The sequence below is a fragment of the Gopherus flavomarginatus genome, chromosome 3 (assembly GCF_025201925.1).
Source record: "Gopherus flavomarginatus isolate rGopFla2 chromosome 3, rGopFla2.mat.asm, whole genome shotgun sequence".
Classification (NCBI taxonomy): Eukaryota; Metazoa; Chordata; order Testudines; family Testudinidae; genus Gopherus; species Gopherus flavomarginatus.
This window is the reverse complement of record NC_066619.1, coordinates 1,997,685-2,022,616: the sequence shown is the minus strand read 5'-3', so window position 1 is coordinate 2,022,616 and position 24,932 is coordinate 1,997,685. Positions and strand designations below refer to the sequence as shown.

Below are 24,932 nucleotides of genomic sequence, written 5' to 3'. Positions count from 1 at the left end.
TCCCTGCCCAGGGATAGCAGCGGCATGCAGTGCAAATCAGATCTTGTGTGCTGCCATTGACTGCTGTGGGTGGGCAGTCACATGGCGAGACACATTAAGCCTGTCACTTAGTTTCTGTCTAGGCTTGTTGAGACCCCATCAAATCCTCCATGTAAGGCTCCTGCAAAGCGCCTCCTGGGAAACACAACAGGTAGTCACTGCATTGAATTCACTGACAGGGCTTGATTCTGATCTCAGAGCAGTTTTACACTGATGTAAATCCATTGACTGTAGAGCAGTTACACTTCATTTACACCAGTGTTAGGAGCAGAGGCAGCCGATCTGCATGTGGGGGGCATTATTTGGATTTCTCAGTTTAAAGCTTTGCACTTTGGTCCTTTCACTGTTTTCTCAACAGCACCAAAAAGATGAATCTGAAAATGTTTTGCTGGCCTGGCCTGGCAGCTAATACGCTGAAAGCAGGTGTGCTGTGAAACATGTCCCTGCCACATCACATGTTCCATGGTCCCTTATGTGAAATGAACGAGAAGGCCTGGGCCTGGTGGACAGGTGTCCATGTCACAGAAATCACACTTGGCACTATTTCCTCCCCTAACCACAGCATAATGGGCCACGGACAAAAGACTAAACTTATTTTTTTCCTAACCTCCTAGAGCTACAGTTCAGGCAAGGGCCTGCAAAGCTGGCTTCTCTGACTTGGCTTTCTCTAACCTAAACACTTGGCAACATGCACAAAAGAACCCCAGTCCAACCCTACAGAAGCAAAACATTCCATTCTGCACACAGGTCTCCTGCTGGTAGAGGACAGGACAGAGACCATGTGACAGATGCTAATCACATCGCTCAAAGCCCAGCCAGAAGGTGCTCTGGGTGATCAGAGAACCCAAATGGAATAGCGCAGAGCAGTGGTGTAGTTCAGCTTATAATGCTGCTCCCCCTGTTCTCTGGGGACTTTTCTTGAGCACCAGATTCAGAGGAAATAAAAGCTAAATGACTGAAATGAGTTGATGACTCCACTGTCATATCCATGATAAATGGCGGAATGGTGATCAGCTGGTCCATATTCAAAGATCTCGGACTGTCTCTAAGCTGTGCAATCTAAAGGGGCTGCTAGACACCACTCTTTCTGCAGTGGGATCTTATGGAACAATATTCTTGGTCCGATTTCTCAGCTGTTCGACACCTTATCACTGGATTTCTCTCAAGTGAGGCCTGTGGTTCTGGGCTTTCATATTTCCAGAGCTCTTGTAGACTTTTATTGCTGCACTGGGAACCCCCCTGTAAATGACGGTACTTCCCTGAGTGAGGGGTTCAAACCCTTATTTTACTGAAGAGGCCATGGCGTGTAACAATGTGGAAACCAAAATCTTCTTTTTAAGATAGAGAACTCCTTTCTCAGACAGTTTGTCTAACGAGGATCAAAACAATTGCTTTTTCTAAATGTGCATAACTTGACTCAGAACAAGATAAGCAATGGTCTCAAGTTGCAGTGGGGGAGGTTTAGGTTGGATATTAGGAAACACTATTTCCCTAGGAGGGTGGTGAAGCACTGGAATGGGTTCCCTAGGGAGGTGGTGGAATCTCCTTCATTAGAGATTTTTAAGGTCCGGCTTGGCAAAGCCCTAGCTGGGATGATTTAGTTGGGGACTGATCCTGCTTTGAGCAAGGGATTGGACTAGATACCTCCTGAGGTCTCTTCCAACCCTGATATTCCATGATTCTATGATTCTATGACTCAACAAATGTTTCAAAATCTTTTACAAAGTTAAAATTATTCCCTTATCTTATGTTTATTTTTTACAAAATCTCTAGTTTTGTTTTAAATAAAAGGGGCCCTATTTGTGATATCTAAAGTGAAAATAAAATATTTCCTGTTGTGATTAATATTTGTAAAAGAACCGGGAAGAGTGCGTGGGATTAGACCTAACCTAACATTTCTGTAGCTAACCTATGTACAAGTATTAAATATTTTATGGAGCCCTTCATGCAAGGACTTCGTGGGGCAGGAAGAGAGGAGAAGGTTGGATGGCTAATTCACAAAGGCAGTGAAGCAAAATGCTTAACCCAGAACATGGTGTGTGTTGGTCCTGTGCCGGGTCAGGTACGGGGGATTTTTCCACGATGAACTTTATTTATTGTTAGACTTGGGGAAGTGGGAGACACCTGATTATTGTTTCCTCTCATATCAGTTAGCTGCCACTGGCCAGGTCCAAGCTTCATGGGGTTTAAACCTTTCGGGTGAAATGGGTTCAGCGGGTGTCCAATAACTTCCCACCAGTCATTGTACTCAGTGCAGGATCACTGGGTGAGATATTATGGCCTCTCTTGTATGGGTCAGGTGAGATGATCACTAAGGTCTCTCCTGGCCTTACAGGCTGTACATCTGTAAGTCCCAACACAGCATAGTTACTGGAGATCACCCTAACACCGTCCTGGTTTTAACACAAGACGTTAGGGTGTTCTTGATGCTGCACCCACGAAAGCTCATTCTCCAATATGTCTGTTAGTCTAAAAGGTGCCACAGGATTCTTTGCTGCTTTTACAGATCCAGACTAACACAGCTTCCCCTCTGATGTTAGACCTTTGTCTTCTAGATTAAAAAGCCTGTTCTCAAATATTTATTTCCCACTTAGGTACTTACAGAATGGGATCAAGTCAGGTTAAGTTTCTCTTTCCTAAGCGAAATAGATTGAGCTCTTGGAGTCTGACCATAGCTGGCATGTTTTCTAATCCTTTAGTCATTCTCCTGGCTCCTTTCTGAACCCTGGGTCTAATTCTTGATTTAACTAATAGTTTTTATACTAATTGCAGCTGGGCCTTAGAGTAGTGGGTAAGCACATTTTATAAGGAGAGATAATTATAATATGGAGCAGAATCCACCCCTCTGGCCATCGGGAACTGGGTGGGTTGGCGGCATGGCCAGGGACAAGCATGTCTTCCTTCGGGTTCCGAAGAAATTCAGGGGATGGAACAGAAGAGACTAAAATAGATTGGACTGAAAGGGGACACTTGGCTATTAATTACGGCCACATGTGCAGCCATCAGACATTAATTTCCCAGTTGTGCTTATTAGAGTCTGAAAGAAAACTGAATAGGTAAATGTACCAGGCCAACAGCGTTAGCAGGAACCCTGAGTCTGCTAGCACATGAGGGTGCTGCTGGGAAGGGGCTACCGGTGGGTTTGACTCACTGTGTCAAGTGGCTCATTCCCCTACCCAGATGCAAGGGAGGCAGGGCCGGCTTCCTTGCTTGAGAGAGAAAGGGGGATCGAGAGTGTGGGCTGAACTGCCCTTGGGAGGGAACTCTGGAAATAGCTAAGCTTGCAGAGAGGACTTCAGCAGGATTTTGTGTGTTGTTTGAGCTTTGTTTGTTAATAAAATCATACTCCATGAAAGGGAGTTAAGTTCTGACCTGCTACAACTTGAGGGGACTGTGTTTAGGGCAGGGTGAGGAAACCATGAATTCGCAGGAGTCAAGTTCTTAAAATAGCTCTTCTCCCCCTTATGGAGGGTCCTCTGCAACCCTGCTAGAGCTTCAGGAATTGTTACACACATGCACTTTATTTGAAAACTCCCCAGCTTCTCGCCCATATTATGGCCATGGTCCTTTGGGCTACAAAGTCTTCGATAAAGTGCTCCCACCTGCACACAGCGCTCCCAGCCTCTGCTGCATGCAAAGATACCTGTCTCTAAGGCCTGGTTAAGCAGCGGTCACTCTGCTGCTTTGGGGGCGGGAGAGGAGAAGGCTTATATTGAAGCATGCTTATTCCTTTGCACCCAGCAATTCTTCCTGCCTTTTCACAGATGCTCTCCTTGCTTATCTTATGAGCCCTTTCCTGCTTCATTTCTTTGGGTGCCAGTATGTAGTCACTCTGTCAGTGGGGCATCCCAAGTGGTGCAGACTGCATCAGTCCAGTGTTGTAATGGGCAGAGTTACAGTACCTCTAAAGAAACCCGATCAGGTATGTTCACTGTTTGCACTATCATCTCCTCTGTTGTCCCTAGTCTGTTCCATCAGCGATGGCTGCTCTTGTGACGTAGGTTGGAAGTCCAGCCTAGTGTGGGCCTTCAGCTCACTAGCAAGGCTGCTGCAGGAGGCAGTGGTGCAGCCCATGCTTGCCAGGTCAGGGTTGTCTTCTGTGTGAGATTCTGCTCGACACAGTTGTCTGCATGTATGTGTGTTCTCAGCATGTAGCTGTTCACTGCCCTCCAGCATACTCTGCTGCTTGCAGATTATTCTCAGGCTGCTTTGGGATTATTTCATGCTGTGAAGTGTCCATCAGGTCATCTCTCCATCGGTATTTGTTGAAGTCCTCTACCACTGCTGTTCTGGGTGCTGGAGCAGGCCAGTTTGTGGCTGAGGGGTTGGCAAGCAGAAGGGCCTCTCCGTTGGGTTCTGCCAGGTGAGAGAGAGGGCTGGTGGAACTTATCAGCTAGAGACGTGACATGGCCTCAAAGGGCAGGGCACCATCCTGTGTTCAATGGCAAAGGAAAAACCTAAATATGAAAGTAATTCAGTGCAGACGATTGGATTGCTGTGGGGAAGCCGGGTAGGAGCAGTCTGCATGTGGAGCAGCGCTTGCAGTGTCCAGCAGAATGTGTTACGGGTGGACAGCTGAGGTCCTGACATGGTCACTGTGCAAGGCACAGCTGAGGATGTTGTGTGTGCTGCCCAGTGGGGGGCTAGTCCCAGGAAGGTTTTCATTGTCTGATCTCTATTTACAGGTGAAGTCAAATGTGAGGCACCAAATAACAAACTGGATAAGTTCACCGGGACTCTTACTCTCCGTGGGGAGAAATTTGCCCTGGACAATGAGAAGATGCTACTGAGGGGCTGCACCATTAGGAACACAGAATGGTGCTTTGGGCTTGTTATTTATGCTGGTAGGTGGAATACACAGAGGTGCAGAGTGAAAAAACTGTAACGGGGGGTGTGGTGAGGGGATGTAATTCTCAGTGGGCAGAGAAGAGCCACTTTTGTCCCCTTTGGAAGCTTGGTTTCCACTGGGTACGAGAACACAAGTGGAATGTTGAACCTTCCTCTTAGCCCCAAGCTAGGAACATCACAAACTCACTATGAGCAGGAAGTTTTCTAGACCAGTCCACAAGAGAGAGGAATAGCGAACCCTGTGTTGCAAAATCTCAATGCACCTTGATGGGGTTCTTTGACATAAAGACCAGCTTCTCTTCCCCTGGAGCTGGGATCAGCAAATAACATAGGTGAAAATCTCAGCCCATCCACCTGGGCAAAGAGTCCTCAAATACTGACCTGTTTGAGGGCACAGTGAGCTAGTGGAACTCAATCACTTTATCTCTCCAAGCATGTACTGAGCAGGTCCCAACTCCAAGCCAACCTGATTAGCTTAGAGAAACACAATGCTCCAGGTTACACCCTTGTACCAGAGTGTCAGAATTGCCTCCTGTATTAGTGTGGGGGAAAAAATCCACATTGTAATAGGGGTGAGATTTGGATTATTTCTGTAGCACTGGTGACATGTGACAGTGCACAATGCGGGTCACTGCTGATATAGTATCCATTATTCTCTATAAAATAAATTAAACCCACAAGGGAGGGTGCACTGGCTGCAAGAGAGAGCAGGGAGCTGGAGTCAGGAGTTCTGGTGTCTGTTTCTGACTCCCTCTATGACTTCGGGCAAGTCACATTACTGCTTTGTGCCTCAGGTTCTCCATCTGTAACACAGGGATACCAATGTGACCCTGCCTCACAGGAGGGTTGTGAGGGTTAATGTATGTTTGTAAAGTGCTTTGGCGTCTCAAAGGGAAGCAGCTCTAAAATTGAGCTGTGTTCTTAAAAATCATGGCTATGTTTGATCTACTAGGGCCAGACACCAAATTAATGCAGAACTGTGGGAAAACAACCTTTAAACGGACCAGCATTGATCGGCTAATGAATGTCCTCGTGTTAGTGGTAAGTCTGATTAATTTGTCTTCATTCCTTCAGCCATGTTCATCATTTCAGAGTGCTCCTCCCTCTTTCCTGACAAATGAGGGGACATCAAAAGAGACTAATGAGAATGGGAAGAATGCTAGAAAAGTACATTTGCATAGGGATTTCTGCAGCCCCTTTCAGACCTCCCATCCTGCAGAACTAGGCCATTAAACTGATAGCGTCCAGGACCTCTCTTCATGGTTTTTCATTTGCTGTGTTCTTTTTCTCCATTGTTGGTGATATCCACTTTGAAGCCTGTGAGTAACATTTTCCCAAATATCTTTGGTGGTTTTCCATTTAAATAAACACTGATTTTTTTCCCTCTCGCTTTCAGCCTTCCTTGATATCTGCAGTAATGTCTGTCTGCACAGCATTCGATAATTGCATGGTGCTCTCTGCTGGCTGCTAAACTGGCGCTCCTGCTTTAGAGGAAAATATTGTGTGCTCATTGATAACCAGAGACTGGTGTTTTTTAGCAAGTGGTAAATTTAAAAGCACTAAACAGATATTTACACTCCAGGGGCACAGTCTCTGACTCTCTGCTAATTAAAATGCTGCGGATCGAATTTGGGATTGAAACTTCTTGACAATTGTAACAAACTGCAGCTGCTCGCACATGGATGCAGCAGTCCTCAGCAGGGATCAGTCCTGGGGATTCTGTCCCAGGGCCTCTGTCTGGAGCTTAAAGCATGGCTCCTTTCAGCGGCTGCTGCGGGCTGGAGCCTGTCCTAGCGGCTGGGCACCGCCCCTACGGGGAGATGTGCTCACTCACACACACTAGCCAGTGCCTTATCCAATGTTGCTTGAAGAACAGCTCAGGAGCGTGCTCAAGGAAAAGAGAATTTAGCTTAGCCCAGATATTTAGCTTCTAATAGCAGCTTCTGTTCATACGTTTCAGAGAACGCCTTCATTGACATGGAGACTGTCAGTAGTTTAATGTTACGAGACTGAAATGATAACAAGCAAACCGAGATTAGACTTGTAACCCTTCTTCCAGGCCGAACTGATAGCAGCAGGGCCGGGTTCAATACATAGGGGTCCCTTCCCTACAACGTAATGCAAAACTAGCTCAAGCCCCCACCCAGTGACCTGGGAAAATCTTACACACACGTCTGGGCACCTCGAAGAGGCAATACTTCCCCTCTCGCAAGCACAGAGTCTCGGTGTAGCAGAAAAGGTTTAATTACATGAGATAAACAACAAGCACTAAATTGGGAAAACACCTTGACTAGAGTTCATAGACCAAACCGTGAGCAAAGACCCACCTCAGGAAATTGGGCCATGTCCTTTCCCCTGGGCTCTTGAGTCCAGCAACCCCCAAATCACCCCAAGACTCCAAAGTCCAATACCCCAAATGTCCCTAGAGTCCAGGAACCCAAAGATCACCCATAGTCCCAAATGTCCCACAATCCAAAAGTCTCTGTCCTCCAGAGTTTGAGAGTCTATCTGAGAGGTCCCCCTCTCCCAGCCTGGGTAGAAAGGGGCACCTTACATGATCCGGGGCCAACTGCCCTGCCTCTCCGTGGGTTCTGCTTCCGCCTTCTCCACGAACTGCTCCAGTCTACCAGCCACTCCACTCTGCTCCTCCAGCCATCCTCACAAACTGCTCTGCTCTGCTCCGCCAGCTGCTCTGCTCCACTCCAGCCGTCTCTGCAAACTGCTCAGCTCCGCTCCCTCCATGGGCCGCTCCACCCGTCCCACAGCTGCTTTGCTCCACCAGCTGTCCCATGATCCGCTCCAGCTGTCCCCACAAACTGCTCAGCTCCACTCACTCCGTGGCTTCACAAACTGCTCCACTCCGCTCTGCCAGGTGCTGTGCTCCACAGTATAGCTTCAGGCTTCCCCACTACTTAGCAGAGTACTCAGTGCTCTCAGGTCAGCAATTCCAGCTCTTTAGTGATTTCAGCTCACAGCAGGGGAGCCCCAGTGCTAGTGCACCATTAGCCCATAGTGAGTTCAGCTCAGTTACCTATATCTAGATTCTTAAGGGAATCAAAAATCAACTCTGATATTCCACAGTGGAGAGAGAAGTAGGTGGAACTGGTGCTTCTGGATCATACAAGGAGCCTACACCCCCAGGTACAGATATCTGTCTGTGGCCTTTCTCAATTCACTGGGTTTTGGAACCCATGTCCCTTGTCTAGCAAGTGCTATTTAGTTAATAGTGAAACCCATTATCATAAAACAGTTTCGTAGTTCCTCATTTACTTAATCAGGGTGACAACACTTTATTCCTCCTGCCCCAATAACAAAGAAATTGGGGATCCCACAGCTGTGAAAGTAACCATTTTAGGCTGCCGTGGGCTATGCTAGGCGGAGTGGGTGTGCCTATGCAAACACGATCAGCCTCTGAAATTCTTTTCCACACTCGCCATAACTCACCACCAGATGTCAGGGTAGAGCCCATCCTGACTCTGCTTACAGACTGGCTGCCATCAAGCCAGTGCAACACCCACAAAAGTGAACCCTTGTATGTCCGTTAAATCAGCTCCGGCCGCAGGGGGATTTGACCGTGCCAGCACACGTTAACCTTCACACATCGTGGCAGTACTCTGACTGGCCAGTTGCTTATTTGGCATTTGAACTTCAGTTTAAATCCGCCAGGCAGACCAGCTCTGGCGTTATGTGACGCACCTTTGCCAACAATTTTCCCCTTTATAAGATAAAATTAACAGTGCAGCAAACACTGGCTCCATTGCAAACACAGGGAGCAGATTGCTCGCGGGTGGAACTCCACCGACTGCAATGGTGTTACCCTGATTTGCACCAGCTGAGAACCTGGCCCAGCATCTTGAGGTCATTTTCCTTCTCAGCTTTTTGTTCCTCAGAGCCTACAGGGCTCAGGACATGGAGAGGTCTGTGAGTCTGGCCCTTGGCAGGGGGACTCTTCACAGATATTCGGATCCCAGTAATTCTCACACAGTGCCCCCGTCTCTGGCTGAGGGTGATTTTCCCCTCTTGTCATGGCGCTGTGGCTGCCATAGGAATTCTGTGAAATGCCTGTAACCTGTAGGGAGCTGGTGCTTGCACTGCCATGAGTGAGGATCTGCTCAACTCCTGCTTGTGCAGTTTGTGTCACAAGCACAGTGCTGGAGTCTGCCCCCAGGGAGTTGGGAGTGATGGCGACCGATGGGGGTTGTGTTTCTGTGCTGTTGCAGTATCTCTTGGCAGCCTTTGACACAAGAGATCAGCACATCTTGTTGAATGTGTTGGATACTCGCATTGCCTTGTAACTACCTCAGTATCTAAATGCCTTTGCCCTGCTATTTTCCACAGACTCACTTTGTTTCAGTAGGACAGCGTCTAGGGATCAGGCTGCCTCTGGCTTCCAAGGGCTCCATTCTGGAACCTGTTCTTCTGGGCTTCTTTCTTACTCTTCAGCAGGGTCCAATCCTGGGGTCTTTACTCAGTCCTTATTTAGCCATCAGCTTCAGTGAGCAGAAGAGTTGTGATTAATTAGGATACAGTAGATCCTGCAGTGTGCTTGGTACTGTATAGACGCAGGGCAGCTTTGCCTGCAGTCTGAGAAAACAGATACTGAAGGAAGCACAAGGGGAGGCATGCAACGTTCCAGCCAAAGGACCAGGACAGTGACAGGCCCCCGGCCGGCTAGTTCCAGGTCTGGTCAGCTGTTTCTGAAGTGTGACTGTGCTGCTTTCCACAGGTCACATGGCAGGCGTAGGGCGTTGGGGATTTCACACCGGGTAGTGTTTGCCAGGCGTGGCAGAAGGTGCAGATCCGTGTGTGGAAGAACGGGAGGAAAGGAGGATCAAGGCTGCGTCACTGGCAGAGTGGGGCTGGGGACACAGAAAGGGGCAGGGGCAGGGGCGATACTGCCCTTGGCAGTGAGAAGCAGTGAAGCATGCCAGGCAGCAGGATGACAGGAATCATTCTGCAGGGACTCTAGGTGGAGTTTCACAAAGGCCTAAGAGGAGGAGCTGTCAATAGAGGAGAGGGGAGCTGACAGTGTGTGGATTAGTAGTTCCGGGAGGGGAAGCACCCTGGATGTGAGGGGAGAAGGAAGGGGTTAAAGATGACCCCAGAATTGAGGGGGTGGGTGAGCAATGGCAGGAATGGAGGAGTTATCGGGGTAATGGAAAAAGGGGAGAGGTCGGGAGGAGAGAGTTCACTTCTGAGCTGTGATGAGTTAGCGGTGGCAGCAGGCCTTCTGAGACGCAGGGTCAGAGGGACTGTGGGAGAAGCGCTGGGTGGGGTGAGAGAACCCATGCCAGCTGAGGATGTCTCCTCCTCCTGACGTTAGATGGAAAAGAGGAGAGGGGCCAGGACAGAGCACCTGGGAACCCCCACAGGAAGGGGGAAAGGGAAAAAGGTGGTGTTGATTAAAAGAATGCAAAAAGCCATCATTTCCTAAATAAAAACAGAGCTAAAAATCTCTCACTTCAGGTGAAATGAAGCTTGCACAATGTAAACACAGGAAAAGCTCGTTTGTGCTTAATTGTCTGTAACTTTCTCCGTGACAAATTAATTTTTAAACAGCCTTGAAACACTGTTCAGTTTACATGCAGTCTCTTTGCCTCTCAAGTAGGTCAGGCAGAAATAACCCTCTCTCCAGGCTGACCCTCTGCCTTTCTCCATGTTTAGAAAGGTTGCTTCTGTGGGAATCTGCGGCAGGCTGTCTGTCTGAAATCAGGCCAAGAGCGAGACATCCCTCCCTAGTGAGCTCAGAAAGAAGTTAATGTTCTGCGGCTAGGACAGACCGTCCCGCAGAAGGAAGTACCCTAGCTGCAAGGCCTGTGTTTGTGCCGCAGAGGGGAGGCGGTGCTTAGCAGACTCAGGAAGGGGACACCTTCTGATGATAGAGCTGTCACTGCTGGCTGCCCAGGCCTCTCTTTTTGCTTCAAATATGGGTGCAGAACCCAAGGAGATGGCTGGAAGTCACAGTCTGATGTTAAATGTTAGCCCACGGAAATCAGCTTGCCTGAGGAACAGCTTGGGCCCGCTCCTGCAAGGCATCAGTTCTCCTTCCCCGAGGTCGGAGGGAAGCACTGCTCTAGGGAGCAAGTGTTTGCTGTCTGGGCCTGTATTTGTATACTTCCTAGTTTTCCATGTGCTGCAGCAGTAACCACAGCATACCATACAGCGTTGTTCATGCTGGTTAGTTGTGACAAAGACTACAGCATTATTTCCCTCTTACCGTCCCTCAGAGCAGGAAAAAAACTTTAGCACTGATGTTCTGCTAACAGCTCACTCCCCTCAGAGAAAACTGAGCACTGTTATTTGTATTCCTGTAGCATCTCAGAGCCCTAGTCAGGGACCAGGACCCCACTGTGCTAGGTGCTGTACAAACAGAGCAAAACGATGGAGCTTACAATCGAAGTATAAGACAACAGGTGGATAGAGACAGACCAGGAGAGGCCAAGTAAATAAGCATGTTAGTGACCCCTTGCCTAAGCATGTGTATTGCGCACACATCTAAAGTACAGAGGATGTGGACATTGGTGACAATCGTGTTAGAGGCAAAGTAGCACTTGTACCCCTGTCAGATGGGTGCTCCTGTAATATTAGGAAGTTTAGCTGCTTTCTGCTCCTTAGCCCTTGTAATACTTCCACAAAGTGTATTAATGAGTCACCCGTGTTTCCCATGATGAACTGCAGTACATCAAAGATAATCCCATGTGCTCTGCAGTGTTCCGTCTCTGTGGAGCTGTATCAGGAGGTGAGAAGGGCACTGAGAGAAAAGATAAATGATCTGGAAAAAGGGGTAAACAGTGAGGTGGCAAAGTTTGCAGATGATACAAAACTACTCAAAATAGTTAAGACCCAGGCAGACTGTGAAGAGCTACAAAAGGATCTCACAAAACTGGGTGACTGGGAAACAAAATGGCAGATGAAATTCCATGTTGATAAATGCAAATTAATGCACATTGGAAACATAATCCCAACTATACATATAAAATGATGGGGTCTAAATTAGCTGTTACCACTCAAGAAAGATCTTGGAGTCATTGGAGATAGTTCTCTGAAAACATCCACTCAGTGTGCAGCGGCAGTCAAAAAAGCGAACAGAATGTTGAGCATCATTAAGAGAGGGAGAGATAATAAGACAGAAAATATCTGATTGTCTCTATATAAATCCATGCTACGCCGACATCTTGAATACTGTGTGCAGATGTAGTCGCCCCATCTCAAAAAAGATATATTGGAATTGGAAAAGGTTCAGAAAAGGGCAACAAAAATTATCAGGGGTATGGAACGGCTTCCGTATGAGGAGAGATTAATAAAACTGGGACTATTCAGCTTGGAAAAGCGACAGCTAAGGGGGGATATGATGGAGGTCTATAAAATCATGACTAGTGTGGAGAAATAAATAAGGAAGTGTTGTTTGGTGGTCATAACACAAGAACTAGGGCTCACCAAATGAAATTAATAGACAGCAGGTTTAAAACAAACAAAAGGAAGTATTTCTTCACACAACGCACAGTCAACCTGTGGAACTTTTTGCTAGAGGATGTTGTGAAGGCCAAGACTATAACAGGGTTCAAAAAAGAACTAGATAAATTCATGGAGTATAGGTCCATCGATGGCTATTAGCCAGGATGGACAGGGATGGTGCCTCTAGCCTCTGTTTGCCGGAAGCTGAGAATGGGCAACAAGGAATGGATCACTTGATAATTCCCTGTTCTATTCATTCCCTCTTGGGCACCTGGCATTGGCCACTGTCAGAAGACAGGATACTGGGGCTAGATGGACCTTTGGTCTGACCCTGTATGGCTGTTCTTATGAGCTTCTTTGGATCAGGCAGCCTGGAGGTTCTCTAACTAGGTTCTTATATGGTGCCCATCCCCAAAGTATCAGAGCCCCTCTCGGCACCCCTCTGAGACAGGGAAGTGTTCTTTCCAATTCACAGATGGGGTAATTTAGGCATAGAGGGATTAAGTGACTTTCCTGTGGGCAACCAGGAAGTTTATGACTGAGCTGGGAAATAAATGGTCAGTCCTGCATTGGTCAGGAATTAGACCAGGTAACCTAATACCAGCAGGTCTTTCCCCGCTGTGTCTCTGATTCATACTGTACCATGTAATCAGGACACTGCTCATACACACTGAACACAAGACACTTTGTTTTCTGAAATGCATATCTTCTTGTTGCAGATTTTTGCATTTTTAGCTCTGATGTGTTTCATCCTGGCCATTGGAAACGGCATCTGGGAACATGACAAGGGCTATTACTTCCAAGTCTACCTGCCCTGGGCAGTTGGCGTAAACTCAGCCGCCTACTCTGGGTTCCTCATGTTCTGGTCTTACGTGATCATTTTGAACACCGTGGTGCCGATTTCACTCTACGTCAGGTATGTGACTGCCCTTTGTGTTACAGTGCCTGCTTGAAAGAGTTTTTTAATATTCACCTTCGCAGAGAGCAGTGCTTTCCACTTCTATGAGTGCATTACAGAGCTGAGCTCTCAGCAAAGTCATCTCTGCATACGGCTGCCATCTAGTGAGGATACCTGATGGCACGGGGTCCCACCATGGATCTGTATTGATTAGTGCCCTCTGTAAGAGCACGGACTTCACCACGCGGTCCTTCTGTGCTTGAGTCAAGCCCTTTCATCCTCTCCCCAAAACCACCATGTTAGTTCTTTGAGACTGAAATGGATTCATTAGAATAACTCTAAACCCCAGAGATGTCCCTTCGATGGGTGGTTTTCTGCCACAGCCCTGCATGGAGGTTGGTGGAGAGCTGGCTTCCCCAGGAGGAGCCCCAGAGATTGTGTGTCTCGGAGTTCCGCCGTCTGCGGTGTGCGAGTTATGCAAACTTGGAGCAAAGGCCAATGTGATTAAGCAGGGATCCCAGACATCTAAGTGTGTCCTTCCAGAAGAGCCCCCACCTAGGATGAGCTTGTGTTTAGAAGACAGGAATAGGTATCAGAAGTCCTGGGTTCTGTGCCCAGCTCTGCAGCTGGTGACCGGGTGTGCCACATTTTCACCATCTGAAAGCGGAGCTAGGAATAATATGTATTTCACAGCAGTGGCTTCGAAGTGTAAGTAATGAGCTTGGTACGATTGGTATTCCAACAGCACTTAGAGGACTCTGGGGAATCCACTGGGCTAGGCACGGTGCAAGCAGAGTAAATGACAGTCGCTGCCTTGGATAGCTGGTGAATGGGTGGGCCAGACGCATCTGTGAAGCAATTTGAGATCCTCAGATAGGAGTTGCTAGAGTGAGACAAAGGAGAGGGGTTCATTTATTACCGTTTACATCTCACTTTTCAGAGTTTTGCGATTTATTACAGTGGGACCAGGATTTGCTTCTCAGTATTTAGCATAACATTCCTAGAGGTGGTGTGGGGAGGGATTATGCTGTCAAACCACTAAGCACAGGGCTGAATTATGGCTGCTGGTTTTTCAGTAAGGCGGCTAGGGAGGGTGAATGATGGCACTGGGGATTAGGAGGTTGGAAGTTACATTCTGGAGTGTGTTTAGAGCATGCACAGAATTCATTCTTTTCCTGTCCAGTAGTTCACGCTGACAGTGAAATGGAAAGTCAAGTTGCTTACGTATGAATAAATCTCTCTCATTACATTAAATCACACGAGAGCTCACTTGCTCTGAAGGTCAAATTGCCTTGTTCAAGCTTCTTCAGAAAGGCCACCATTTCTGGCTCTCCTGCACACTGCACGCTAATTCAGGGGGCATCCTAGCTTTGCCCAGCTGAGAACACCATTAAACCCATTCAACCTGAACGCTGCACTCCAATGTGCAAAAAATGAAGTAGATCAATGCAGCTGCGTTCCCCTTCGGTCTGGAGCTGTGCCCTACACAGGCTTCAAGTCCCAGAGTGCAGTGCTGCTGGTTAATCACAGCAGGGTTAACGGGGCCTTTAGAGTCCTGCGGTGGGATTCACCTCTGGGCACTGTTCACACCACTGCCTTCCCTCAGGGTTTCTGTCACTGAAGTGCAAAGCCTGCTCCCAGGAAGGACTAACTCAACCACACCCTCTCCCCTGTCAGTACTGCCCAGTTTGGGGCAGGGCTGGCTGCCTCTTGCCCCACATCCAGGGGGTATTTTTGCAAGCCATACTTTCGGCCACCCGGGCCCTCTGCCTGGCTTACACAGACAGCATTGAGCGCCCATATAGACTGGTCACAGGTTAGGAGAAAGCAGCACTATCTCAGTCTCTCTGAAGTGCTTGTGGCTGTGAAGCTTTTGAAATCTATTCTAAAAAGGTACAAAAAACCCAGAAGGAACCTGGACTTTGGTCTAGTAGCTGTTTTCATGGTGCTTGTCATAGCAGCTTTAAAATGCATGTGACCTGCAGCCATCGCAGGATGGTCTGATGGATACACCAGCCCACCACAATGCCTGGATTCCTGTCCTAACTGCAGCTGCTGGCCCTAAAGCTGAAGAGAGAAGATCCTGTTCCCTAACCTAATGAATGTTCCATCATCTTCTCTTTCCCTTGTCCCCAGTGTAGAGATTATACGCCTGGGCAACAGCTTCTACATTGACTGGGACCGTAAAATGTATTACCCGCTGAACGATACGCCAGCCCAGGCCCGCACCACCACGCTCAATGAAGAGCTGGGACAAATCAAGTACATCTTCTCGGACAAAACAGGAACTCTAACTCAGAACATCATGGCTTTCAACAAGTGCTCCATTAATGGGAAATCCTATGGTACAAACCTCTCTGCTTTCCCTCCCTATACCTTCTGCCAGATCTCTCCTCTCTTCTTGGGTCACAGAAATGGGATACCATAAGATATCCAGAAGAAAAGGACTTGTAGGAAATGGGGGAAATTACTTTAATAAATTGTACCGTATGAAAATTACTTAACCCACCTTCACTGCATTAATCAAAGTCTGAGTGTTATTCTCTCTTTCCATCGTTTGCCCATCTTGTCTCTATTTACTGTCCACCAACCCACCACAGTAGGAAGGCATTGCATGTGCATTTTAGAAACCAGTGGAAACTGTCTGGAAGATGGACACTCAAGTCTCTCTCCTACTGTTTAGTTAATAGTGGGCTTCTTCCTTAGATCATGCTACTGGGGCATCTTCTGTTCTGGGTCTTTGAGGAAAACCACAGTAGAAAGGATGAGTGCTGGATTGTGACCTGGAGATATTAGGTTTAGGGCTGTTCCTTGGAAGCATGCTCTGGAGGGTTGGGTCAGCTGTTGAGAAGACTGCCCTCAGCTCTTGGAGGCGACACTGGGCTCTGCTAGAGGTGCTCTCCAGAGGATCATAGCTGAGGTGCAGATCAACACTGGCTTCTGAGTGTTGGCCTATTGCATTAATACTTTGTGAGTTCCAGAGCCATGAAGGAGCTATGGCAGGGATTGGGGCTCCAGTGCAGGGGTGCGTCACATCTGTAATATTCTCTCTCCAGCACGTACCATTTAAGAGAGAGGTCATTGTGCTGTGCACCACCTGTAGCTTCTCGGTGAGCTTATCTTGATAGGATGAGTTGCAGCAGTGTGTGCTGGAGGTGATGAATTCATGAACCACTGTGGCCAGGTGACTGTCCACGAGGAAGAGATGAAGCAGTATTGCTATCTGGAGAGGGGAAGAAGGGGCTTTGCATGTCTAGTATCACCCCAGAGCTGTGCCCTGTCTCCAGTGCCAGAGGGGAGAGGGCAGAGGCCCTCGGAAAGGTGGTATCAATCATTTCCTGAAAGCATTTCCCTCTGCCAGCTGACTTCCTCAGTGCTTGCTGGGTTCAGTTTGAGCCAGCTGGTCTTCATCCAGGTTCCTGTCCCCTTTGTGAGCCTGTCAGTTGCTTGGGTTTTTCATGTGCTCTTTAATCCCCTTTAATCACATTGCAGGCAGGTTAACGGAGAAGCTGTTTGATCAAATCAGCTGGCTGCATGATGGCGGGTGGCAGTTCTATCAGCATTCCCCTCCCTCTGAAAGAGCAGTAAAGCTAACCCAAACTCCTGCAGGGAAACCTTCCACACCTGCTGAGAAAGTGGCTAAGTGTTTCACCTCCTTCCTACAATGCAGAAGAATCCACTCTTGCCTAGGGCATTTTCAACAGTTCTCCAGTGTCCGCGATTGCCATCGCTTACGGGGTAGGAACAAGCAGGATGCTGCTTATTGCCCCATGCTGTGGACTCGTGCTCTGGGCAGGGACGGTGGGAGAATGTCCCAGTGCTCTGTTGTGCCTTTCACACTAGGCAGCAAAGTCTTCTTCCTGGCCCAGCTTCTCACTCCCAAGGGATGTGCACACTCAGCCTCACACTCTCAGCTGCAGTGTGTGTGTGACCTCGCTCTGTGTTTGTAACCTGCAGGTGATGTGTACGACATGGCTGGGCAGAGGACTGAGATCACTGAGGTAGGTGGTTAGCTGCCAGCAGGTTTTGTGTTCTCTGCCACCCTGCTGGTGTATGCTCCAATGGACGCATGCCATACCCCCACCCAGGTATAACATGCACCCCGCACACACACCGTCACCTACAGAGGGGAGCCCTGCATTGACAGGCCTCCTGCGATCTGCCAGAGCCTGGCTCTCCTCCTGTGGACCTGGTTCCAGCTGTGGGGGGCTGGCTTCCTGAGACGCCGCGTGCCCACCGCTCGCTCCCTTGAACTGGGGGCCCAGCACATGTGACCAGCGGGGCCTGGGTGTTCATTAAAAAGTGGAAAATTTGCAAATTGAAGCAGATGAGTGACAGTGGGGCTCTGCCCACACCCCAAAAAACCAGCATCTCCAAAGGCTGCACCTTTTTTGAAACCTCAAACATTAGAGATCCTGAAAATGAGCAACGAGGATCCAGCCAGTTCCCACTCTCTCAGGCAGCAGAATGTGAAGGACTTATTTGTTGCGGAAGATCACCCAAGTGCAGGGGAGCAGTCGTGGGGGAGGGGATCACTGGGAGTGTGGGGGCAGTCGTAGGGAAGGGGTTCACCGGGAGTGTGGGGGGAGGGCAGTCGTGGGAGAGGGAGATCATCATGAGTGTGGGGGGCAGTCGTGGGAGAGGAGATCACTGCGAGTGGGGGGCCAGTTGTAGGGGAGAGGAATCACTGGGAGTGCGGGGGAGGCAGTCGTGAGGGAGGGGATCACTGGGGATGTGGGGGGAGGGCAGTCGTGGGAGAAGGGGGATCATCGTGAGTGTGGGGGGGGCAGTCGTGGGGGAGGGTATCACTGGGAGTGTGGGGGCAGTCATAGGGGAGGGGATCACTGCGAGTGGGGGGGCAGTTGTGGGGGAGAGGGATCACCCTGAGTGTGCGGGGAGGGCAGTTGTGGGAGAGAGGGGATCATTGGGATTGTGGGGGGCAGTCGTGAGGGAGGGGATCACTGGGGGTGTAGGGGGAGGGCAGTCGTGGGGGATGGGGATCATTGTGAGTGGGGGGGGCAGTCGTTGGGGAGGGGCCCACTGTGAGTGGGGGGAGGCAGTCGTGGGAGTGGAGAGCCCTCTGAGCACGGTGAGGCAGTGAGCTGCCCGGCTGACCCTGAGCTTCACCTTTACAGCACACAGAGAAGGTCAATTTCTCGTACAACCAACTGGCCGACCCAAAGTTCGTGTTCTACGACCACAGCCTGGTGGAAGCCGTGAAGCTGGACGATGCCGCGACACACGGGTTTTTCCGGTTGCTCTCGCTGTGTCACACTGTGATGCCAGAAGAGAAGAAGGAAGGTGAGCATTGCGGAAAGCACCGATACGGCTGTCACGGCCTGTACGTCGTAGCAGTGTGCTGGGCCATCATTTCCCTGCAGACGCTGGTATGGGTCCACTGGGAAATCATCTGCAGAGAAGGTGACCAGATGTCCCAACTTTATAGGGACAGTCCCAGTATTTGGGGCTTATATAGGAGCCTATTACCTCCACCCCCGTCCCGATTTTTCATGCTTGCTGTCTGCTCACCCCATCTGCAGAGTGCTGCAAATCCGCAGAGATCCACTTTATATCCGTGGATACCCATGTCTGCAGATGTGGTAGGGTTGCCAACTTTCTAATCAGACAAAACTGAACACCCTTGCCCTACCCCTGCTCCTGCTCCTGCTCCTGCTCCTGCTCCACCCCTTCTCTGAGACCCTGCCTTCCACTCTATCCATCCTCCCTCCGTCGCTCGCTCTCCCTCCACTCACCCACTTTCACTGGTCTGGGGCGGGGGCTTGCGGTGCAGGAGGGGGGGCTGTGGGCTGGGGCCGGAGATGAGAGGTTTGGGGTGCAGGGTGGGGCTCTGGGGCTGGGGCCCAGGGGTTTGGCATGCGGGAGGGGCCTCAGCTGGGGCATAGGGTTGGGATGTGGATTCTGGGAGGGACTTAGGGTGCAGGAAGAGGCTCTGACCTGGGGCAGGGGGTTGGGGTGCGAGAGGGAGTTCAGGGTGTGGGATTTCAGCCAGACGGCGCTTACCTCAGGCAGCTCCCAGTTGGTGGAGCAGCGGGGCTAAGGCAGACGCCCTATCTGCCCTGGTTCCACACGGCATGTCCAGCTCCTAGGCACAGGGGCGGCCAGGGGGTTGTGCATGGTTTGCGCTGCCTTTGCAGCTCCCATTGGCTGCAGTTCCTGGCCAATGGGAGCTGTGGAGCCAGTGTTCGGGGTGGGGGCGGGGGCAGTGCGCAGAACCTCCCTGGCCATCCCTGCACTTAGGAGCCCGACATGCCGGCTGCTTCCAGGAGCCACATGAAGCCAGGGCAGGTAGGGAGCCTGCCTTAGCCCCACTGCGCCACTGACCAGACTTCTAATGGCCCGGTCTGAGGTGCTGGGTGGAACCACCAGGTCCCTTTTCGACCAGGAGTTCCGGTCAAAATCCAGATGCCTGGCAATCCTAAGATATGGCTGTATTGCTTGCCATCTTTCATAGAATCATAGAATATCAGGGTTGGGAGGGATCTCAGGAGGTATCTAGTCCAATCCCCTGCTCAAAGCAGGACCAACCCCAACTAAATCATCCCAGCCAGGGCTTTGTCAGGCTGAGCCTTAAAAACCTCTAAGGAAGGAGATTCCACCACCTCCCTAGGGAACCCATTCCAGTGCTTCACCACCCTCCTAGGGAAATAGTGTTTCCTGATATCCAACCTAAACCTCCTCCACTGCAACTTGAGACCATTGCTCCTTGTTCTGTCATCTGCTATCACTGAAAACAGTCTAGATCCATCTCTTTGGAACCCCCTTTCAGGTAGTTGAAAGCAGCTATCAAATCTCCCCTCATTCCTCTCTTCTGCAGACTAAACAATCCCAGTTCCCTCAGCCTCTCTTCTAAGTCATGTGCTCCAGACCCCTAATCATTTTTGTTGCCCTCCGCTGGACTCTTTCCAGTTTTTCCACATCCTTCTTGTAGAGTGAGGCCCAGAACTGGACACAGGACTCCAGATGACGCCTCACCAACGTCAAATAAAAGGGAATGATCAGGCCCCTCAATCTTTTGGCAATGCCCCTACTTATAGAGCCTAAAATGCTGTTAGCCTTCTTGGCAGCAAGGGCACACTGCTGACTCGTGGCAGATTGCATGTGGATCCATGCGGATCGCAGATTGGAGGTGGATCCAAATTTGTTTATCCACACAGGGCTTCAGAGCGGCGGTTCTCTACTGAGGATTCTTGGCCCTCTGAGGGGGCTGTGGTTTCAGGGAGTCCCTGCTGAAAGCCCTGAGCCCCAAGGGGGCTGATGCCTGGAACACTGACCTTGGTATTCCCTTCGCGGAGCTCCAGGCTTTGGCCCTGTGGGACCATGGCCCCCCCCGAAACCGGCTCATGGCTCCCCAGGGGGCCTGGTTCAGAGCTGCTGCTCTAGAGGGTGCTGGTGTGGATTGGATGTGGATCCAAATGTTTGTATCCACACAGGACTCTAATCACCTGAGTCAGTGTGTGGCTGCTCATTAGCTAGCATGGCTCTGCGGGTGCCTTGTGGGGAGAGGACCCCAGGAGACTTCCAGGCCTCGTGGCCCAGAGGAAGGGCTGGCAGCACCGGCGCTAGGGGTTTGAGCGCCCTAGGCGGACGGCAATTTCGCCGACCCGTGCACTGGTCCCGCAGCTCCGGTGGAGCTGCCACAGTGGTGCCTGCGGAGGGTCCAGTGCTCCGCAGCTCCAGTGGAGCTGCCACAGTGGTGCCTGCGGAGGGTCCGGTGCTCTGTGGCTCTGGTGGAGCTGCCACAGTGGTGTCTGCGGAGGGTCCGGTGCTCCGTGGCTCTGGTGGAGCTGCCACAGTGATGCCTGCAGGAGGTCCACTGGAGCCACGCGAGGAGCCAACCGTCCGCAGGCATGACTGCGGCAGCTCCACCGGAGCCATGGAGCACTGGACCCTCTGCAGGCATCACTGCAGCAGCTCCACCAGAGACGCCTGCCGCCCCCTCCGGCAAAACGGCACCCACCAATTATTCTGGCGCCCTAGGCAATTGCCTAGGCTGCCTAAATGGTAGCGCAGGCCCTGTGGGCTGGCCAAAGTGCAATAAGTACTCCAAGGAGTGCAAAGGGTCTGCAAGCAGAGCCCCTCAGAGCCAATGGGAATAAAGCCACACGCTGCGTCCTCCCTGCACCAGTCAGCAGAGCTGAGCTCATGCAAGGGGCGGTGCCTGCTGCATCCTGACAAATGGGGGCTCATTGGTCATGCTAATCCCGTGCTCCTGTCCCCTCAAATTCCATCTAGGGCAGAGTTCCCTTGCCCTACTGAGAGCTGTGGCAGTCCTGTCCTTTGGGGGGCATCAATACCAGTGTGGATGGTACCTGGGGTGTTGAGGAGGCTGAGCAAAGGAAACATTCCTGGCAGTGAGATCCCTTGGGCTGCGGCGTCTCCCAAGCAGAGGGAGATCCTTCCACTAGATGGAGGCTAGGAACCAGTCTTGCACTGGCTCTGGGGAATGGATTCAATGGGACGTAAGGGAGCTTCTCCGTCCCTAACGTGTGTCAGCCTGTGGCCTGTGGAGGAGTGCGTCTGTGTGCGGGTTTTATTGCATCTGGTTGGTATACGGACGGACGGGAGATGAGCAGTGGCTATAGAATGCCTCAGCCCTTGTGTTTGATTCACATCAGGAGCAGGGTGATGATATCCAGGACTGAGATGAACATACATTGTTTCTTCCTTGCATGGCAGGTAACCTGGTGTATCAGGCCCAGTCTCCAGATGAAGGAGCCCTGGTCACTGCGGCACGAAACTTTGGCTTTGTGTTTCGTGCGCGGACCCCCGAGACCATCACTGTGGTGGAAATGGGAGAAACAAAGGTCTATGAACTCCTGGCTATTCTGGACTTCAACAATGTGCGCAAAAGGATGTCTGTCATCGGTGCGTTCCCATCACTCCCCTTCCACTTTTCTGCTCGGTCAGCCTCTCCAACGTGTCCTCCTTTTGCCTGGTCTCCTTTTCTGTGGCCAACCATGCAAGGCGTCCAGATACTGCAGTGATTAGCGTGGTGTAAATGTATTGATAGAGTGGAAGTGTCCAGGAGCTTCACTGGGAGCAGGGCCAGGTCTTCATTGTCAGACTTCTCTTGGCATCTGGATATTAATGTCCTTGCCCCCCTCCCATACTACAGGCTTCAGCAGTGCGTCTGCTCAGGTCACGAGGGAGCAATGCGTGCTGGGCCTGCAGTCTGTGCCGCCACACCTCTGTATTAAAGATGGGAGTGGCTGCATTGTCCTCCATTCTGTGCAAAGCAGGTGTGAGCCTCACCCCTGGTGGGCCGAGTTTGAATGTCTCTACACACACTTGGTGTGATGGCTGCCAAATGCCATCACCTGAGTTTTGCAGAACTTTTGTTCCTGTCGCTTTTAGTGCGAAGTCCGGAAGGCGACCTGACCTTGTATTGCAAGGGCGCTGACACCATTGTCTATGAACTGTTGGATTCTTCCTGTGGATCCCTCAAGGAAGAGACCATGGAACACTTGAATGTAAGTGCCCCCTGCAGGGGAACCCCTATGCAGATAACGGGAAGGGTGGGAGTCCCCTGTTCTCTAGGAGTGTCTCTGATGCCACCATTGGAGCTGGGAATGGAACCAACAGTGAGGCTGAAAAGTGGATGATCTCTAAAGCAACCCTAAAGGCATCTCCCTGGGAGATTGGCAAATAATGTATAACTTACCATGGAAAGGAAAGAGTTATTCTGTAAAGACTCAGGCCATTGCCTGAAAAACATGTTCATCAGCTTCTTATATTTAGTCCTGTTTTGGAGTCTGGATATTCAGGCAGTTGGTAACGGGCTACTGAGCCTTTCGTCTTTTTAAATACAGCCCAGGTCAGCAGTAACCTCAGATCTGACCATTGCTCTTAGTTTTTGTGTCTTTTGCTAGTTGCTCTTCAAATGCTCTTCTGCTCTACCTAATTCTACTTGTACACATGACTTGCCAGAGTTGATGTTCTTTGCTGTTTTCTCAGAGGTATTTGATTTCCAATTTTGAAAAGGTGTCTGTTGTCTCCAACCACCTCTTTTACTCTTTTGTTTAGCCATGAAGGCATTTTTGTTTGGGATATACATAGAGCTTGAGCGTCTATTATGGGGTTGTTAAAAGTTTCCACGCAGCTTCCAGGCATTTCACTCTTGTGATTGTTCCTTTTAATTTCTGTTTAACTAGCCTCCTTTTCGGGTAGTTCCCCTTTTTGACGTTAAATGCTACCGTAGTAGGTTTCTTTGGTATTTTTCCCCTATAAGGAAGTTAAATTTAGCTCCATTATGGTCACGGTGACTTAGCTAATCACCTCTTGGATCAGATCCTGTGCTCTACTTAGGGCTAAATCAAGAATTGCCTCTCCCCTTGTGGGTTCTAGGATTAGTTGCTCTAAGAAGCAGTCATTTATGGTGTCTAGAAATTTTATCTCTGCCTCCTGTCCTGAGTAGACATGTTCTTAATGAATATGGGGACAGTTGAAATGCCCCATTTTTATTTGGTTTTCTGTTTTTGTAGCCCCCCCTAAGCATTTCACAGTCACTGTCACCATCCTGGTCAGGTGATAGTACGTTTCTGTTATACTCTTATTTTTGGAGCATGGAATTTCTATCCATAGAGATTCTGTGGTACAGTTTGATTCAATTAAGATTCTTACTATGTTTGACTCTGTGCTTTTTTTCCAATATAGGGCCACCGCCATATTCCCACCTCTGTGACCTACTCTGTCATTTCTGTATATTTTGTACTCTGGTATTAGTATGTCCCACTGATGATCATCATTCCAAGTTTCCGTGATGCCTATTATACAGTAACTCCCCACTTAATGTCCTCTCGCTTAACGTTGCTTCGATGTTACATCCCTGCTCCATTACAGAACATGCTCGTTTAAAGTTGTTCAATGCTCCACTATAACAGCATTTGGCCGCCTGCTTTGTCCATGGCTGGCAGCCCCCCATCAGCTCCCCTGTGCCCCCCCTCAGTGCCTCCCGCCTGCTGGCAGACCCTGTGGATCAGTGCCTTCTCCCTGCTTCCCCCGCCAATCAGCTATCTTGCGGCATTCAGTAGGCAGGAGAGTGAGGCTGCACACTGTGGACAAAGCCTGTATACAATGCCTTTTGTCTGGCAAAAAAGAATTTCCCTGGAACCTAACCTAAAATAATTTACATTAATTCTTATGGGGAAATTGGATTCGCTTAACATTGGTTCGCTTAAAGTCATGTTTTTCAGGAACATACCACGTTAAAAGAGGAATTACTGTATCTATATCCTCTATTAATACCCGGCACTCAAGTTCACCCATCTTAGTATTTAGACTTCTTGCATTTGTATATAAGGTGCAATTAACAAGATATTATCTGTTGGGGCCTATGCTTATCCCCAGATGACACTGGCCTCTGCTGGTGCAGTGCAGAGCCCAGGGCCCCAGGTAGTGGAAAGCCTCTCAGGAGGGGTTACACTGGCACAAGTGTCTGCAATCCCTGCTCTGCCAGACGGCCTGCAATGAGATAGCATAGTCCCAGCACAGTGAAACAGCAGCCAGGGCTGGAGGAGGAGGTGCTGAGGACGCAGCACATTCCATAGGCAGCTGCAGCTGAAAGCTGCCCTCCCCCAGCGGAAGCCACAGGAGGAGGATGGTGGCTATACCACCTGTTCTCCCCGAGGGAGAATCTGAGCTTTCCAAAAGAGAACCTTGTTGTTGGGATGGT

The 24,932-nt window shown here is 49.9% G+C and overlaps 1 protein-coding gene across 4 annotated transcripts in view; it reads left to right on the top strand.

Moving 5' to 3' along the window:
• LOC127046481 (phospholipid-transporting ATPase FetA-like) overlaps positions 1-24,932 on the top strand; it is a 137,703-nt gene that overhangs the window by 75,663 nt on the left and 37,108 nt on the right. For 2 of the 4 annotated variants that reach the window (XM_050943550.1, XM_050943551.1), the window contains exons 10-17: positions 4,725-4,883; positions 5,840-5,928; positions 13,062-13,258; positions 15,377-15,585; positions 17,198-17,241; positions 18,376-18,541; positions 21,938-22,126; positions 22,616-22,731. In XM_050943550.1, coding sequence (XP_050799507.1) covers positions 4,725-4,883; positions 5,840-5,928; positions 13,062-13,258; positions 15,377-15,585; positions 17,198-17,241; positions 18,376-18,541; positions 21,938-22,126; positions 22,616-22,731 — 1,169 coding nt within the window. Of the gene's footprint in view, positions 1-4,724; positions 4,884-5,839; positions 5,929-13,061; positions 13,259-15,376; positions 15,586-17,197; positions 17,242-18,375; positions 18,542-21,937; positions 22,127-22,615; positions 22,732-24,932 lie in introns of those variants that run through there. The other 2 variants (XM_050943554.1, XM_050943553.1) reach the window with 2 other exon arrangements.